We start from the raw sequence: 18,915 nt of genomic DNA, 5'->3' as shown, positions 1-18,915 counted from the left end.
AAAAAAAAAAAAAAAAAAAAAAAAAAAAAAAAAAAAAAGAGAGTCTTCTGGCTCGATGGAACATCTCAAGGAATCAAATGGTTCAACAATTCAGGATCCCACACAAACTGAGACCAGTTGATTGGGCAGCTTGCATTATAGACCTATAAAACCCTGAATGCAAACCAATGAATGTGTAATATGTCAAGTTTGATTAAAGGCAACAGGATGCAACTACTTGTAAGCTTGATGATGTGCATTGGCTCTTAGTTGACAGGCTATCTGAAATCTACAGGCCAAGTCATTTTTTAGTATGTCTATAATTTTTCTGTAATCCCTTTATTGCTTCTTATCCTTTTTCATAAAAGACTGAAAAAAATGAATAAAAATATTTTTCTGTGAAACAATGATATGCATTGGCTCTTAGTTGACAGGCTATCTGAAATCTAGGCCAAGCCATTTTTTAGTATTTCTAAAATTTTTCCATAATCCCTTTATTGCTTATGCTTTTTTCTTAAAAGACTGAAAAAAAAAATGAATAAAAATATTTTCTGTGAAACAATGATATGTATTGGCTCTTAGTTGACAGGCTATCTGAAATCTAGGCCAAGTCATTTTTTAGTATTTCTAAAATTTTTCCATAATCCCTTTATTGCTTCTTATCCTTTTTCTTAAGACTGAAAAAAGAATGAATACAAATATTTTCTGTTTCACAGAAGCATAAACCCATCTGGAGTTTAAATGTTAACATTTGCTTACATATATTAAACACCTTAAAAAATCCACTAAGCTTCAACTTTAATAATAGAAATATGCAATCAACAAGAAAAGACTTGTGGAAGCACACAGCTTATATTAAGTGAATGGTAAAAGCATATTAGACCCAAATTTAAAGAAAATGATTATTTCCCCTCATTTTTTCAACTCCTAGTCCTAACATCCCTCCTTGATATTACTAAGTTAAAAGGGCCCACTAAATTAAACAGGTTGAATAGTCAAAGCATTTCTATTGGTGGGAAACATTTCCACATCAGGCAGAATATTCTGGTTCAGGTAGCTCATTAATATAATTTCAAAACGTGCACACTCGTTTATGGAATTAAGAGAAATCATAATAACACATACAAATTACCAGGTTTTAACTCACTTATAATTCACTGTTAATTCCCTCCACGGCTTTTGCTAAATGAGTTTCGTGCCAAGAGTTTCCGACCAGCAGATCGATGGTCATCCTGCAAAAGAAAGTTAAATATGGCAGACCAAAATCAAATCCTTCAAATATATCCAATTGCGGCAATGGCAAAATCAAAGGACCAAATGACAGAAAGCTGAAAGAATTTTTCCTAGTCCAGCAAAGAAACTTGAATGAAATTTATAGAACATCCTTTGATCTCAAACATCAAAGAAGAAACTCTTACACAAGAAACCAGCAACTAGGGAAATGGATCTTAACAATAGCTTAATGTAACCCACTTTTAGCAGGAGTGCACCAGTAAGGCATCCAGCTCAATGATTACCATCTCAAAGGAATTGAATAAATCCAAGATAACTATAGATATGTATATTATTAAGCATAGAATAGATTTGTATACCTTATACAAAGAAGCGGCTGATTCAGACTCCACAGTTTGGATTGGAACATTTCCAAGCGACAAAGAATCCAAAGCATCTAAAGTTAGCTGCCAACCACAAAGAGCAAGAGCACCAGCACTGGAACTGGAACCACTACTACTGGTGCAGCCAGCTGCAGCAACATTTCCATTGACCCAAGGGCAGAAAGGGTTATGATGGTTAACTGGGTCGAACTCAACAGCTTCTTTATAACCACTTTCCCCATTGGGAGGCCCTGAAACACTTACTATTTAATATAATTAAAGTGGAAATATTTAACTGAAGCGAAGAAATTGGGAAAAGGACACAGGTCATTCATCACTAATAGTATCATTTAAATGATGAACTACAATGACCTATCAGATATTCCATTATAACAAGCAGTGGTGTCATTATAGGCTACAGTGCTACACAACCCCAAGTTATGAATATCACTTGTCATGCTCACATTGCCAATGAAATGTCCTATATATCTAAGCAAAGTGAATATTAGTTTAGAGCATTACTTCTTAATATTGAGTGGAAGAAATTTAATAAACATAAAATAAATCAGACTCAAGGTTTATTATGCATCATTATCAACATTTCTTACAACCTGCTAATCTCTTGCATGGAGGTGAAGACAAGAGTTGGGCAAACAGAACAGCAGAGATACCATTACCTGTCCCCTTTGCAACCAAGAAGCCTGACTCCACCACATATCCACCATCTTCAGTAGCCAGTGCATTGGCAGCTTGGGCAGCCTGGGTAACTTCTTCCTTTGATGCCTCATGCACAGACAATAAAATAGCATTGCAAGAAAGAGAGGGATGTGCACTATTATTGGGTGTAGAGGGATCATGGCTGGTCTTCTCAGCACTTTCGATGGATTCTGCCTTGGCTGAGCCAAGAATTTTTGAACCACTATCAGCTCTTCCCACTGAGCGAGATGTTAGATCTTGACTATCACCATTAGGATCCTCCCGGTCCATTTCCTCTGGAACATAGTCACCCATCAGTCCAGGATCAGGACCAAATTCACCGGTTTGACCTTCATTTTCAGTGATTTCAGCAATTGGTTCCACATCACCAACAACACTATCAGCTCTATGCACAGAAGCATCCATCCCATGAATTTCAGCTTCATGGCTAGCTCCCATTCCTATACTTCCTCCACTAATTCCAAAACTAAGGCCATCCCTTGCATGTGCAGTTGCAGTATCTGCATTTAAAACTTCCTCATCATTTGTGCTACTAACACCAATTTCACCAGCACTCCTAATAGCAGCAGGACAAGCACTCTGCTGTGCTTGATTGCTATAGTTTAACTCAGACATCTCAAATGGATCCGTGCTTTTTACACCTGATGTTGAAGGGAATTCAATATCACCAACATCTCCTGGATAGTTTTCAACACTTTCCATTGAATCATCATCCGCACAATGAAATGTGTCCATAGCAATAACAGATGAAACATGTGTTGAATCTCTTGTAGCTGGGAAACCAATCACCTGTTCATGACCTTGGTTGAAAGGATCATCTCTTTGGCCATCTGTTCCAACCTCAATACCAAGTGACAGGCTAGGACCAGCACCAGCTGCATTTTTCCCATATGATGAGTGATGGATTTCTAGAGGATCTGACTCACGGGGGCGTTTTGAAGGACCAGCTGAGTACTGACTGTCATCATTGACTTCATCTCCATCACGGTCTATTACAGTTCCCTCAACGCTGTCCGCTTGTTGTACTACCAATTGTGGCCTGTCGGCAGTGCTTCCACGTTCCTCTAAATGACGCTTGTTAGAACTAGGACCACGAGACTCGTATGAAGCCGCACGGTCACCAACCTCACTGCTAGAAGGCTGTCCAATCATTGGATCTCTTCTCTTGTGCACATCTTGAAATTGGTCAGGACCTAAATTCTTGCGTAGTTGTGAACAGGACAGCCCACCTGCCATTGTAAGATTTAGATCCACACCATTATTCGACAACGACCTTCCCTCATCTGTTGCTGCTTCATCATGGTCCTCTGTCTGCTCCTTTCCCATACCATCAGTAGCAACCCACCCACTTATTCCACTGGCAGCACTTACTCCTCGTGTTAATGCCATCTTTTTGCTTGTTTCAGGGATATCAATGCTGTTGGGAGCAAAGCAAGCAGGACGAGAAACCGTAAGGAAGTCCAAAATTCTCACTGTAGCTCCACACAAACTACAATCCAACAAAGGTGACCTAGATTCACCTTTTGACATGGGGCACACAACTTCATTTTTAACAGTATCCCTTTTCTTTGAACAAGACAGTACCTTCTTGCCACGGCCAAGTTCTTGTGGAGGACCATGATCTTTTGTCGGACTTGTTGAACACCCATTCCTAGCCGACTGAGCTGAGTATTCTTCACAGTCTTGGACATTTGGAAGCCACCTTGGCTCCCATCCACAAAGGCTTATCAGCTTCTGAGCCTAAGTTGTAATGAAAAGTTGAAAAAAGGTTTAGAAATGAAAATATAGAGAGGGAAATCAGTAGTAGTTGAAAGCATGACAATCTTACACGAGAGTATATAAAGAAAGCATCTTCTCTGGTGTTCTCAGCTCCAGACATAACCTCTGGCCTAAAGAAAGGTTCAACACCTCCAAAACCCTGTGATTGAGCTAGAAAAGAATCAATTTCTGAACCTCTAGAAACTCGCATATGCTCAATTGCAGATGCAGCCACAATAGGGAGGGAAGGAAACTGAAGTAATCCATCAGCACGATCCTTATAACCACCAATTAGGGCAGAAGGTGGAGTAGGGGGGAACTGGACCAAGCTCTCTGCACAGCTATTTCCCCTCCATGGACAAGTGACTTTATGCCCTTCATCAAGTTTTTTTGCAAAGTCTTCACCAGCAACATCAGCTATAAAGGATAACCTATTTATTAGAACAAAAGGTATAACAGGCATGCAGTAAAGTCTTATTAAGGTTAAAACATAAGGTAACAAGGGCAAAAAATTGCTGCATAATTGTCATAGACAGTACAAACTCTAAATGAGGTGCACTTGGTTACACTAGATATCCAAGTTGCAAAAGCTCACAATTATCAAAGTGAATTTCCATGTGTGCCTCAATTAGATAATTTCATAATATCCAATGAGCATCAGGTTACAGTTCTCTGAAGTTAAGCAGTTGACACTCATAAATAATAAAACCACCTTTTTAATTAGGGAAATGTGCACCTACATCACCTGAACTTAAGAAATAAAATTATAAACAACTGAACTATTAAAAAACTTTATCAGTCCCTAACCACTATTCATATGGTAAAAAGAAACATTAAGGTTAACAGTTAACTCATAATTAAATTAGCCCCTGAACTTTATGGACCCACAAGCATATACCAACCTTAGTAAAATTAGCATTATTTCTATTAAAAACCCCACTAAACTAGGCCTAAACACTCTTGGCCTGGACAATCTCAAGCTAAATCTTGGCATGGTTTAAAGGTAGAAATCAAGATACTAGAGAAAGAGAAATGGGCATAGGATATCCCCTTGTTTGACATATAGGATGGATTTTTTTTTCAGTTCCAATTCTAAAGGTTATCAGAAAATTTTCCCCTAGCTGTTAATTACTCTGAATAGTGAATACTAATATACTATACTATTCTAGTAATAATGTACACTATGATTATATAAGGGTCTTAACGGAATTAAAAAAAAAAATCTGATTGCTAACTATGAAATAAGAATAACAAACAGCTATAAAATGCCAAAATAATATACAGCACAAGCCACCTTCAGAAGGAGTCCAGGTAGCTGAGGAAATAAATTTGAGATTTGCACCACATGACTCGCATTCAATCTTATCAGCATCCACATTTATCCAGCCCCTTCTGGCACAAGCCATAGAACCAGCAGCCTGCCAAAGTCATACTAAAACCATGAATTGAAGAAACCTCCAGTCCACTTAAAATTATGTAAAGCTCACTATTTTAGCACAAAACATTTGTGACACAAATAAGTTAATAAAGAAAGTACAAGAAAAACAAGAGGTAACTGAATAAATAAATGAAGAGAATAGAAGGTGCAGCAAGGGCATACAGTATCATTGAGGCATAATGCTTAAAAAAGAATGTCCATTCATCATAAAGGAGATAGTAAAATTCACTTAGCCTTAGCTTCATTTTAGCTAGTGCAATTCATGTCTATTATCAAAGAGTACCTTTCTTGTTGTTTTCTAAGTGAGGATAAAAATTAAATGGAAATTGACCAGTTAGAGAAAGACGCAACCCAGCACCATTATCTGTAAACTCTCTTTTTCCGAAGGGAAAATAAATATCACTAAAGATATTAGCAATGTACTAGACTTAAGAGGAATAGAAAATGCCACAAAAGAGATTAAGGATGAACTAGAATTAAGAGGAATAAAAGATAAATGCACTAAAGACATTAAGGATGTAAAATTAAGAGGAATAAAAATTCTTATTTTCAGTGCTAAGTAATAAATTCTGGGGGCTGGGGCAGCGCAGAGTTCTAAGTAATTAATTGGCCTAGCTCTTCTGCAGCTAGCCCCTGCCTGTGCAAAATCATCTAAGAAATATAGTTGTCTATGTCCCCCAACTTCAAAACTATCTCAAAGTAGCGCCATAATGTAAATATTGACGGAAAATAGGATCCACACACAAAAGAACCAACAAATGATTTTTGAGTAACTTCGATGTAATATGATAATAAATGGAGGCCCAGATTTAAACCTTAGGCTTTCCAAACCAGTCTGTGGGTTTGAATGTTGAGAGGCGTCTCAATAGATCACCCCTTTCCCAGGGTCTACACGAAGGCTGTGATGATCCAAGAGCAGAACCACCAGCACTGGTACTCAATGAAGTCCCTATGCGCTGTGACCCAACACGGGAAACGGAACCTGCTTTTGAGCCCTGTACTGCCCAGTCTGTGCTGCCAACATTTACTGGAACAGTAGGAGAAGATGCCCCTGCAGAACTGACAAGAAGTAATACAATCTATTAAACTACTTATCACTCAAGTGGTTGAAATGTTTGGAAAAGTCAAACAATTTGACCAATTGTTCTCTGACTATCCCATCTTTACTTCACATCTTGTTTGCCTTAGCCCAGGGAAGTTGATGATTCCATAGCCACAACTTATTGTCATACAGAAGAGATAAATAGATTAAAATCACCTCATCCATATGTAAAAGAAACTGCAGCAAATGCACAGTTTTATCCTCAAATAACTACACTACAGTAATACCATTGCTGCCTTGCTGGCAAATAGCCAGCAACCATTTCAAACCTCAGCTTCCCTAGCAACAAAATCCTTTCTATTTTCCTAATATGCTGTTATTGAATTATAGGTTTGTGGCTAGCAGAATCATGCGATTTCATTGAAACAATTAGTTTTGGAAAAAGAAAACATAAGAAAGATAAAAATTAAAACCCCAAGACTCGATTATAAGTTTTATAACGGAAGAGGCAAACAAATGAATAAGCTTAACACGAAAGAGTGTCAAAGTGTGAAGAAAGAAAAGCAGCATTACAAAGATTATTATAAACAAATAACCGAAAATTCGCTTATGGAAAGGCGAAAGCCCCAGAATGGGATGGGGAGCAACACAGAATGAGTAGAGAGAAACGTAACCTAGGGTTTTTGTTGTTTCGATGGGGATTGGGGTTACCTAGCAGCGGGAGTGGGGGTAGGCGGAGGAGAGGAAGACTTGGGTGGCAGCAGAGGATCGCCAGAGGAGCTTATGGCTTCTTCCTTCATCATTCTCTCTCTCTCTCTCTCTCTCTCTGTATCTTCTTCCCTCTCTCGACTGGTTTTCCGTTTGCGGGCTAAACTCGGGCTGGACGAAATTGCTTCTATATTTGCACCCGTTTCGATGCTATATTTTGTCAAGCGGTCAAATGATTCGGTGCGTTCAAGTGCACTGCTACGAGACACACCGTACATGCCTATTTAACCCAATCAAACATAATCCAACACAATTATATGCACCACAAATAAAAATTACATTTTTAATATATTAAAAACATATTTTTTACATACGTAAAATATGTTATTTGAAAATATATTATTTTATATACTATTAAATAATATATATTCATTTAAAATATATATATATATATATATATATATATTCAATACACAAATAATATACTTTTAATATATTAAAAATAAAAAATGTAATTTATATTTATGGTCTACATTTGCCTATTTCACCAATTTGGAAAAATGCCACATAACCCAGTAATTGGTTTTCAATTGTCCTTGCATGTCACTTAACAACTTTTTGCTCACACACAGTCACACAGACACACTGCCCTGAAATTTTTTTCCAATAATATTTTTAAATTCATTTTTGATAATATATAATAATACTTTTTAAATTCAAAAGTCAACTTTTATTTATTTGAGCGTTGTAATTTTGTCAAAATTTATTTATTATGATTTGATTAATATTCATGTACAATTTTTATAATCCTTCATTCTTAAAGATTAAGAATATGAGTGACAAATAATTAGGTAATCACTATTGTAAAAGCATATTTAGTCATAAAAGTTTTAATTTGGACATTATAATTCTGATAAGACTATCACAATATATGAATTTGAATATGGTGAGTTGCATGTCATTTTGTATGCGATACAAAGAGACTAAGAGAGACATGTGGATACTAGTTAGATACGCAGGGCTGGCCCTTGGGCGACCGCATAGAACCCCCAATTTTGAAAAAAATATTATATATATAGTTCAATAATTTTATACTTGATAAATACTGCGTATTTTTAGCATCCATATATATTGATTGCTCTTAATTGTAATTGAAAATAAAATTTTAGAAGTAATTGACATCGAAATTTGGATTGGGTGAATAAATTTGTATTTAAATATGCATGAAAATGCCACTAATTTTAAATTAAACTTTGAAATCTATTTTGTTCTTTGTTGAATTTTATGCATTATATTTAGACAATTTTTTTATTACTTTTTCACTTTTATCATATAATACATTCAATACAATAACTTGAAGTCTATATGGATTGAACTCAATTATCTTAGTTATAGAGATTTTCTAGATCTTATAAACTTCTAACTTTATATTTACTTTTATAAATAGATATATCTTTTTTTTAAGCATTGTACTGAAAAAATATCCCCCCCCCCCCTATGTTCTTGTTTGACCTCTCTATTATTATATTTGTGCTTTTTGTTTTACTCTATTTTATTTAGATTGTAATTTTACTCTATTATATTTAATTAGATTGCATCCCGAAACAAAAATAGTGAAGGACGGAAGGTCCAATTTAACCTACTAGACAAGACCCATATTTTTTAATGGAACGGCCCTGTAGATACGGAGTAACAAATTTATTGAACAATGACTAATTATAACGTATTACATGGTGTGTACATATGAGTTATCGATACGTTGGTTATTATAAGTATACTAGTGTTTTTCAGTATGCCTTTATTATTTTATTTTTGGCAAGCATATCTGATGGCCTAGTATAGTTTTTGTACGAAGACATGTAGTGTGCGTTAAATAAAAGATCTGTCGCCTTGAAATAATTAACAAGGATGTACTACAAGGTTATTCAGTAACCTTATGTATAAATCTCTAGCTACAATATAATGAACAAAGATATGTGTGTGTATGTATGCATAATAATAATAATAATAATAATAATAATAATAATAATAATAATAATTTATTATGAATGAATTTATGTGTATACTTCAATAAACATAATGTATTATATATATAAGTGTATATATTGTATTAATTACATATATACATATATATATATATATATATATATATATATATATATATATATATATTCTCGAGTGCTTGGAAATAGCTAGTACCTGGGTCCTATGAATAAACGGTCAAGACAAACAATGGATTACAGATTCTATTCCAGAGAGGCACATCGTGCCACTAGACCATAATGTCATTAAAATCGTAGTATATTCCTTTTACGACTATACATAACTCTTCCTTCTGACGAAAATTGAAGAAAGTTTGCGTCGTTGGGGTGACAGCTTACTAGTAAGTTATCTTCCTAATTATAGCAATGCTTGACGTATGGTTAACAATTAGGACGAAGGTTCACAATGTACATGCATGTATGTATTAACATTTATGGGTTGTATGGGAAGTCATAGTAGTGAAGAGTTGAAGACTGAAGACCTTAGAGAAGGTAGAAGTATAAATATTGGTTGTATGGAGATTCTGATCAAAGCATCAATGCGAGTATTACAATAGCAAAGTGTGTGTGTGTGTATATATATATATATATATATATATATATATTATATTACATATTCATTATATTGTACAAGTATTAGGATACTTAAAACACACAAGTTAGCATATAGAATTCATCATACAAACTATCACTAGGAATCTTAATAATAATAATACATGATAAAGGTAGAGTTATCAAAATAAATTGTCATGTTTCTTAAACAGATTATGTTGTTATAAACTTGACTTGCATAACGACGAGCTAGTCAATTTACCTATTTTTCAAATTTTGAAATTATGCATTTAAAAATTACTAAAATAATGTTGCATACTAATAATTTTATATTAACATAATTTGTTTGTTTGCTATATTAAAAATGGTATATCAAATCTTTTTTTAAAAAACCATATAAGGTTCCACAAGACCACACCACAAATAATGAAATACTCAATACTTAAAAACAATTTGGTCCAGCTAATAATTCACTAAATTAAGATATTCATCATTTAAGCATTAAAATTTACACTTTACAAAAATGCGAAAGTGTAGTGCAGTTAGGATTTGGATTTTCGCGTTTATGACTATTTTTTTTTTTAAATATTTTTTAAAATATTGATTAGATTTTTAAACCCAGAGAAAATCACCATGTTCTCCATCCTCATTCTCACCACCATTATCGCGGCTGTCGATTTGAAAAGTGAAAATTGTTTGTTGCCTCCCCATTGCTACTTGTGTGCCTAAGTAATCCCACAATATCTTTAACATGAGATTTTTGAAACTTTCTATGATTGTATGATATTTATATGCTTATTACCATACCCTTTCATGCTTTGCTATAGGGCTCACAGGCATCCCTCGTGAAACTCTTTGTTGCCTAATTCATGAACATGCTTGGAGGCAGAACTTATTCATGGCCTTGCGCTTCTAGTCACAATATAGAATTTCATTTCTCTTGTTTGCTCCAGCTGCCTCGGTTAAGCGTGCACCAACTGTAAAATGTCCTATAATCTTTGAGGTGTTTGAAACCAAATTTGTTAGAAAACTTTGAACGTACAATCAATGAGCGCATCTATTTTGTTCATTTTAGATGTGCAGAGTCATTGCTGGATGAAAAATGGAAAAAAGATAACTTTTTGCGACCACTTTTTCAGGTGGTCGGAAAAGTGGTCGGAAAATCGCTGATTTCCAGTAGTGAGTGTCGATAGTGCTATAACTCACCAACCTTTCATGCGCACACAAGGGAGAGCCTAAATGGTAGTGCAAAATCAAGAGAAGCTACTGATTTTGTTTTAAGATCGACACTCGCGATGATGGTGGTGAGGATGAGGAGAGAGAAAGCAACAGTTTTCTCTAGGTTTGAATGAATTAACAATGAAGCAAGTCATCAAATTATTTGTATGTAAATTTCATGTTAACATTATGGAATGATTACTTGATAGAAACCTAGAGAAAATGCTAAGTGAATACAATTTTAAAGGTAAATGTGGTCAATTAGATCTTATTTTAGAACAAGTGGTTAATTGAGCAATTGCGAGTGGTGGATGTGGCTATTTGACACTTTGCCTAATAATAATAATAACCAATGGTACTTTTATCATTTATTCCCTTTTTCCCTTTCCAACAACCATTGAATTACAATTTATGGGGTACCCATGAATTTGCAATTCAACAAAAGAAGGGAATTACAATTATGTGGAATTGCAGTTCCCTAAAACCAAACACTATAATTTGTCTTGCCATGGAATAAAGTAAGAATGAATTCCAACTACATCTAACCAAACACCCCATTAGATTTGTGACGACCTCACAAAGACTGCTAACCCCCGCTCCCCCCCTCCCCCGATGTGGTTCATCATAATCTGGCTGAGACTCCCCATGTCGTCCATCAAAATCTGACTAATTGTTAACTTTTTAATTTGTAACTATTATAGCTTTTTAGGTATGCCAAACAAAGCTTAATGGAGTGTTTGATACGATAGAATTGTAACTTCATTCCTACTCAATTCATGAAATGTACACTTCCATTACCCTTAACTCCTCAAGAATTGCAATTTCATAAGCTGCGCAATTGAATTTCATAGTAAATTGTGATTTTGTTATTATTATTATTATTATTATTATTATTATTATAATTATAATTATATGAGCACATTTTAGTTTTTATTCACATTTTTCTTTCAATTCTCAATAATTTTGTTTCTTTGCCTATGAAATTTGAATTCTCACATTTTTTGTACAGAATTGATTTTTTTCCCCCTAATTCATTCCTTCTGATCAAATGAATCATAGTTTTCAAAAAAAAAAATCATAAATGGGAGGTGAAATTAGAATTTGAAATTTACCTGGTTGTATTGACTGGACACGTGGAAGCTTTTCTCTCTCTGTGTATAATTCTCGTGGTAAAGTTAATTGCTGTAGATTTCTTTCCATCTATAGAATATAGTTTCCAATTGGCCCGGCTCCGAATTTCAAATTTCAAAACGACCGTTGGTAGACTTTCCCATTGTAACGGCGAATTGCTTCTCTCTCAGAGCAATCTCAATCTCTCTCAACCTAAATTGAAAAGCATTGAATCCCTTTTCTTCTTTTAATCTTTTTCGTTACAGTGCACTCATTGCATTTCAAATTGAACTCCATAGCTTACCTTTTCTATTTTTTATCAATGGAAGATCTTTATCGTCATTCTTGGCAAGACCCTCTTCTTCTCACTGATGTTTCTTCTCAACAACAGCAACAATTCAGCTCATACACTTCTTGTAAGCATCTCGCACTCACTCCCAGCTTCAAATCTCGATATCCAGTTCTATATTCTGTATGGATCTTCAGTTCGATCTCATTTTCTATCATCTTTTTCTGGTTTTCATAGGCACTGCTCCCACATTTCCTGATTTACTAGATTCCCCAATGCAAGGTAATTGTAGTTTTTTAAAAACCAATTTTTTTTCTCCATTTTGGTGGTGGGGATGGGTTATTCTTTAATGCTGAAGAGTTTTATTGTCCGGTTGTTGTAGACGAGATCCCAGAGGATATTTATACTGACCCAATTGTGGAAAGCATGATGGAAGGTAGGAGTTTGAAAACTGTATTTATATTTTCATAAGTTGTGGTTTTCAAAATTCTTAACTGATATGGATAATAATTTTATTGGATTGATTTATTCTTATTTTTCTCCTATTTATTTGATTTTCATAGGCCCTTATCCCACATCTCCTGATGTAACAACTTCACTAGTGCTTGGTAATTACAGTTCTTTTCCCCAATGCTTGTAGTTTGAAGATCTTTTTAATTTTTTTTGGGATTTAGTTCTTATGAGTTATGATATTGAGGCTTTTATTATTGGTTGATACTTGATATAGAAAGAAGGGTCATAGACAATAGTTATACTGATAAGGATTATTATTATATTGGCCTTAATTAGGTAGGGAGATTTTGGAATTTTCATTAACATCTCCTGATTTGATGACCTGTGCTGAGTCACCGGAAATTCCTAAACAAAGCTATGGAGAATCACCTGAAATTTTCAAGGGTAGCTCAATTGAAGTGTCTTTAGAGAATGGGATAAAGGGGTCTGAAATTAAGGACTCTAATGATACCCCTGCGTCTGCAAAGTTCTCAACCTTCCTTTCTCTATCAAAAGATGAATTTGAGCTTCCACCACCACCAGTGATGGAAGAGTTTTCACCAGTCCACTTGAGGTCTATGGTTACCATTAATGTTGGATCAACAGATTGTATCAACTTCCAAGGGGACACACAGTTTTCAAAGGACAAGTTTTTTACTGGAGGTGATACTATTAGGACTGACGCTATAGTTGGAGATGGAGGTGCCAGTGGTCTGTACCAGTCTGCTCGGTTTGGAAATTTTTTATATAACTTTGAGATCATGGATGCTGGATGTTACTTGGTTGATCTGCACTTTGCAGAGATTGTGTTAACCAATGGTCCTCCAGGAATGAGAGTATTTGATGTTTACATACAGGAACAGAAGGTAAGGAACCATTCTTGTAACAAATTTAACCAGTGTGTGAGTCTTCTTTGCTGTGTCAATGTTTTCTAATTTATACTTGATTGAACATTTTGAGTAGGTTATCTCCTCCTTGGATATTTATGCCTGTGTTGGTGCAAATAAACCCCTTGTGATATCTGATCTCGAGGCTCATGTTAATGGTGAAGAGGGATTATGTATAAGATTTGAGGGAATAATAGGACTCCCTATTGTTAGTGGTATTTCTGTAAGGAAGAAGTCTGGTAAGTGTTAGTTTGTTTTCATTTAAAGTTACATAATTTAATTTACATACTTCTCCAAGTAATGTTATATGAGTAACTGACCTACCAGGTTCGGAAGAGGTCGAATTACATGAAATATCAGGATGTTTACAATTGCCACAAAGCAAGTCTTGGAAGGTTGGCGTTGAAAGCTTATTTCTATATTTATACATTTATCTTTTGGAAATGTCATGTTAACTTGATTTGCTTCAATATCATGTATTTAGGCCATTGATCATGGCGAGGAAGATGGAGATGCTCAAAGGGTTAAGTTGGAGAATAATTGTCTAGAGAAGGAACTGGAGGACACAAAGAGGCAGCTGGAGGAACTTAAAAGGCTTAATGAACAAAAAAGTAGAGAATGCCAAGAAGCATGCAAGTCCTTAGAGGATCTTCAAAATGAGCTCATGCGCAAGTCAATGCATGTTGGATCATTAGGTATATAAATTTCTTCTTAATGAAACTGTCTTAAAATTCTCCAAAGACACAATGCTAATGAAGTATTTTATTAGCTTTTGCAATTGAGGGACAAGTAAAAGAAAAAACCAAATGGTTTTCCTCATTGAGAGACCTGACAAGAAAAATGAAGGTATTAAACTCTTTTCTCGTTGTTGTATTAGATCTTTTGACTGTATATTGATCCACTCTGTAAATTTTTTATACAGATTATGAAGATGGATCAAATTAAGCTCTCAGAAGAGGCTTTGTCATTTAAGCAATGCATAGCCGATATGACTGATATGGGCTCTCTCATCCAATCAAAATGTATATTTAATTACCTATCAAATTTAGTTTATGGGTTACATGTGCTTAAGAATCTTTGTAATTTGTGATTGATGGGCATGGATGTCTGCACTCCCACCCTTTTTCACAGTGAAGCAACATGTGGAATTGCATGAAGATCTTAAGAACAAATTTATTAAAGGTGCCAAGGAAAAAAGGGAGCTTTATAACAAGGTTTTGGAGTTGAAAGGTATTGACAGTGTATTAAAAATAATACTGATAAAAATAAAATTGTATTAGCTATTTAACTTGATGACTATTTCAGGAAACATTAGGGTTTTCTGTCGCTGTAGGCCTTTGAATGTAGAAGAGATTGCTATGGGAGCTTCAATGGCAATTGATTTTGAAGCCGCCAAGGAGGGGGAACTAACTGTAAAATCAAATGGGCTATCTAAGAAAACATTTAAATTTGATGCTGTTTTCAGTCCTCAAGCAGAACAAGGTAAGTGATTTTTTCTTTTAATTATTATTTTTATATTATCCTGTTCCTGCCAATTTTTTGTGCACTAACTTCTTTTTTTTTTTTTTTTTTTTTTTTTTTTGTTGTGGAAATAGTTGAAGTATTTGAAGATACAGCCCCATTTGCAGCATCTGTTTTGGATGGATACAATGTTTGCATATTTGCATATGGTCAGACCGGTACTGGGAAGACTTTCACAATGGAAGGCACAAAAGAAGCTCGTGGGGTCAATTACCGAACTCTGGAGGAACTGTTTCGCATTATTGAAGAGCGAAATAATACATTTCAGTATGAAATATCTGTCAGTGTCATGGAAGTGTATAATGAACAAATACGAGATTTGTTGGTTTCAGAAGCACAGACAGGGGTGACCACCACAAAAAGGTAATACATTTTCCTTTATACTTTTTTATCAGTTCAACTACTACTGCCTTAACATGGATGCAATTTTTTCCCTTGTAATTGCATAGAATAATAGAAATTCTGTTCGATGAAAACTAGTATAAGCAGCTTGATTTAACTTTGGTTAGAGTGTTAGACATGCTGCATTGGCAAATGCACAGCCTACAATGAACAGTACATTGGTTCTAAATGCCAGTTCCTAAATGTAAATTAATATTTCACCTTAGAAATGAGAAAATTTAACCTTCTTCAGCATTTTTCGTCACATATGTTGTTGTTATGATATGGACATTATTGAAAGCATCTTATTATGGACTGTAATTTTGTGTTTGTTTCTTATCCTAATTTTGATCATGATATTAGTTTGGAATTGGATCTGATTATATAATGTCCATACAAAGGCTTGAAATAAAGCAAGTTGGTGAAGGAGTGCATCATGTTCCTGGACTAGTTGAGGCCCAGGTAAACAATATGAATGAGGTATGGGAAGTCTTGCAGACTGGGAGCAATTCAAGGGCAGTAGGATCTACAAATGCCAATGAGCACAGCAGCAGATCACATTGGTACAGATCTTGCATTATGCCTCCTTTTATTTGTTCTTGACAGATAGACAATTGTTTTACTAATTAGAGGTATCTATATTGCGTGTAGCATTCATTGTGTGATGGTAAAAGGGGAGAACTTGTTGAATGGGGAATGTACAAGGAGCAAGCTGTGGTTGATTGATCTTGCAGGGAGTGAGAGAATTGCGAAGACAGAGGTTCAAGGGGAACGGCTGAAAGAAACACAAAACATAAACAGATCACTCTCTGCACTTGGAGATGTGATATCTGCACTTGCAAATAAGAGCCCACACATTCCTTTTAGGTACTCCTCATATCTTTTTGACATGGTGAAATTGTAGTTATTATTATTTTTAAATTTTTATAATTATACTTGGTTTTATTAACTTTCTTCTATCAATTGCTTATAGAAACTCAAAACTGACTCACTTGCTCCAAGACTCCTTAGGTAATCTTTCTTTTAAGTTTGACATATTAAGTGACACATGATAAATGAATGACAATATTTCAAAGCAAAGGGGATTAAGAGTTGAAATACAACGGATTCATATTTACAGGAGGAGATTCAAAGACACTGATGTTTGTACAGATCAGTCCTAATGAGAATGACGTTAGTGAGACTCTCTGCTCCTTAAATTTTGCTAGCCGAGTGCGAGGGATTGAGTTGGGTCCAGCAAAGAAGCAACTGGACAACACAGAGCTTTTGAAATATAAACAAATGGTACACTAATTATAACAACCAAAGGAATTTTTTATTACCAATTTTTCAACATTTTAAAAAAAGAATCTTGTTTTTGTCAGGTTGAAAAGAATAAACAAGAAATGAAAACAAAAGATTTCCAAGTTAAGAAGATGGAAGACACAGTTCATGGTCTGGAGATGAAGATGAAAGAGAAAGATCTTAAAGTTAAGAGCCTCCAGGATAAGGTATGAAAACACCTAATTCTTTCCAAGTTTATGGAAGGGCTATACACCTTTGTTGTTGGTAATGGTATGGATGAAATTTATACACCTTTGTTGTTGGTAATGGTATGGATGAAATTTATGCACTTTCAGATTAAGGAAATGGAGTCACAACTTCTAGTAGAGAGGAAACTAGCGAGGCAACAAGTGGACTCTAGAATTGCTGAACAGCTACAGCAACAACAACATTTAAGACAACAGCATGAAGATCAAAATTCTTCAAGGCCTCCATTTGCAACCAAAACTACTCTAGCTCCAAAGACCTCCTATGATGAGAACAAAAGCCAAATCAATCTCCCAAAACCACTTTCTGAGAACAATAATTACAAACTCTCAGTGGATCCTCTCCTTAAGCAGAATGACTTAGCAGAAAAAGAAGACAAGGAAAATAACCCTGGGATTGAACAGCTATTAATGCCAAAACGGGCTTGGAGAGCTTCTTTATGCCCAACTGTACATAAATTACCAGCCACATCAGCCCCGAGGCGCAACTCTTTAATCCCATTGCCAAGTGTTACCGGGGCAGCCAAGTTGCCACTTCCATTTTTACCATTGGCACCAATTCAAGCAAATGAGGAGGATGATGTTGGCAATGCTAAAGGCAAATGCTTACCTGAACCAGTGCCGGGGGATAGTCCTACAGATCAAAAAATTGAAAGTAAGAAACTGCACAGTGCTTTAAGACGTAGCATTCAAAAGAGAATACAAATGAAGTCCCCAATGCAACATATCAGAAGAGGAGGAGGATTGAATTTGGGAACGGAGAAAGTTAGAATTTCTATAGGAAGTAGGAGGGTGGCTCATAGAGTGTTACTTGGTAATGCTAGAAGAGGAGTAACAAAGGAAGGAGGGCTACAGAAACAAAGCCAAAGAGAAAAGGAGAGAGGGTGGAATATTGGAACAGCCACAAGAGGAGCAGTTTTGTGATCTCATTCTTGTGTTCTTTTAATCTCTTTCAATGTTTAATTTATTTGGGTCTTTAGGGGTGATGTGATTCATTCTTGAATCTGTTTTGAGTAAGATGATGATTGATGGATGTACATAGTTGTTTCTACTAATATTTTGCTACTGATTTTATCGTTTGTCTTAGACTATGAATTTATCAACATGTGACTTTTACAGTTTTACATTTAATTGAATTGGGAATTGATTTCCTTAGTTTTCACATCTTACTCTTCTTGATTTAATGGTTCAGGTGCGGTTGAAGCCCGTGCGGTTGTGCGGTGATCAATGTTCTTTAAAAAGAATTCTAAACTGATGAACCTTAAACTTCTAATCTACGTACCTTAAGTTGGATTAACATAAATAAAATCTTATAAAGAATATTGGTTGTGTTTTGAAACTCGAAAAAATAAAAAATAAAAAAATTATGCATCTTATGAAAAAAAATTACCCCACTAAGGGGACTCACAACCTCCCATATAGGGATGAGATCAGGTGTCACTAGACCACAAAATCTTGACATATATATATAGAGGAGGATTGAAAATGAATAATTAGCTGAATAACTCGGCACGATGGTAGTTTACGTAGTCAAGGCCTCAGTCTGTGGGTTTACCCAAATTTCTTCCGTGGAGAGGAAAGCAGTATAATTAATTAAGCAAAGCATGCAGAATTGAAGTTGTGACTTGTGATGAGTGTACGTATATATACAACTTCT

At 35.2% G+C, this 18,915-nt stretch overlaps 2 protein-coding genes across 2 annotated transcripts; one reads left to right on the top strand and one right to left on the bottom strand.

The window, feature by feature from the left end:
- Positions 1-17: 17 nt before the first annotated feature.
- LOC116023636 lies at positions 18-7,426 on the bottom strand. The gene is made up of 8 exons (XM_031264641.1): positions 7,241-7,426; positions 6,303-6,546; positions 5,344-5,467; positions 4,120-4,466; positions 2,252-4,031; positions 1,572-1,825; positions 1,127-1,211; positions 18-153 (listed from the first exon to the last, which is right to left on the bottom strand). The coding sequence occupies exons 1-7, from the start codon at positions 7,330-7,332 to the stop codon at positions 1,140-1,142; spliced, it is 2,913 nt and encodes a 970-aa protein (XP_031120501.1). The 5' UTR covers positions 7,333-7,426; the 3' UTR covers positions 18-153; positions 1,127-1,139.
- A 4,721-nt stretch (positions 7,427-12,147) lies between these two features.
- On the top strand, positions 12,148-18,382 carry LOC116016500 (kinesin-like protein KIN-14Q). Its single transcript, XM_031256795.1, has 19 exons — positions 12,148-12,575; positions 12,686-12,730; positions 12,831-12,884; positions 13,012-13,056; positions 13,238-13,806; positions 13,904-14,066; positions 14,155-14,222; positions 14,312-14,522; positions 14,597-14,673; positions 14,750-14,849; positions 14,959-15,057; positions 15,133-15,309; positions 15,423-15,711; positions 16,131-16,292; positions 16,381-16,596; positions 16,703-16,740; positions 16,850-17,013; positions 17,094-17,219; positions 17,349-18,382. Exons 1-19 carry the CDS (start codon positions 12,482-12,484, stop codon positions 18,180-18,182), a joined length of 3,531 nt encoding a protein of 1,176 aa, XP_031112655.1. The 5' UTR covers positions 12,148-12,481; the 3' UTR covers positions 18,183-18,382.
- Positions 18,383-18,915: the final 533 nt, after the last annotated feature.

This window comes from Ipomoea triloba, chromosome 1 (assembly GCF_003576645.1).
Source record: "Ipomoea triloba cultivar NCNSP0323 chromosome 1, ASM357664v1".
Classification (NCBI taxonomy): Eukaryota; Viridiplantae; Streptophyta; class Magnoliopsida; order Solanales; family Convolvulaceae; genus Ipomoea; species Ipomoea triloba.
Note: the sequence above shows the minus strand (reverse complement) of the source record. Positions and strands in the feature narration are given on the sequence as shown.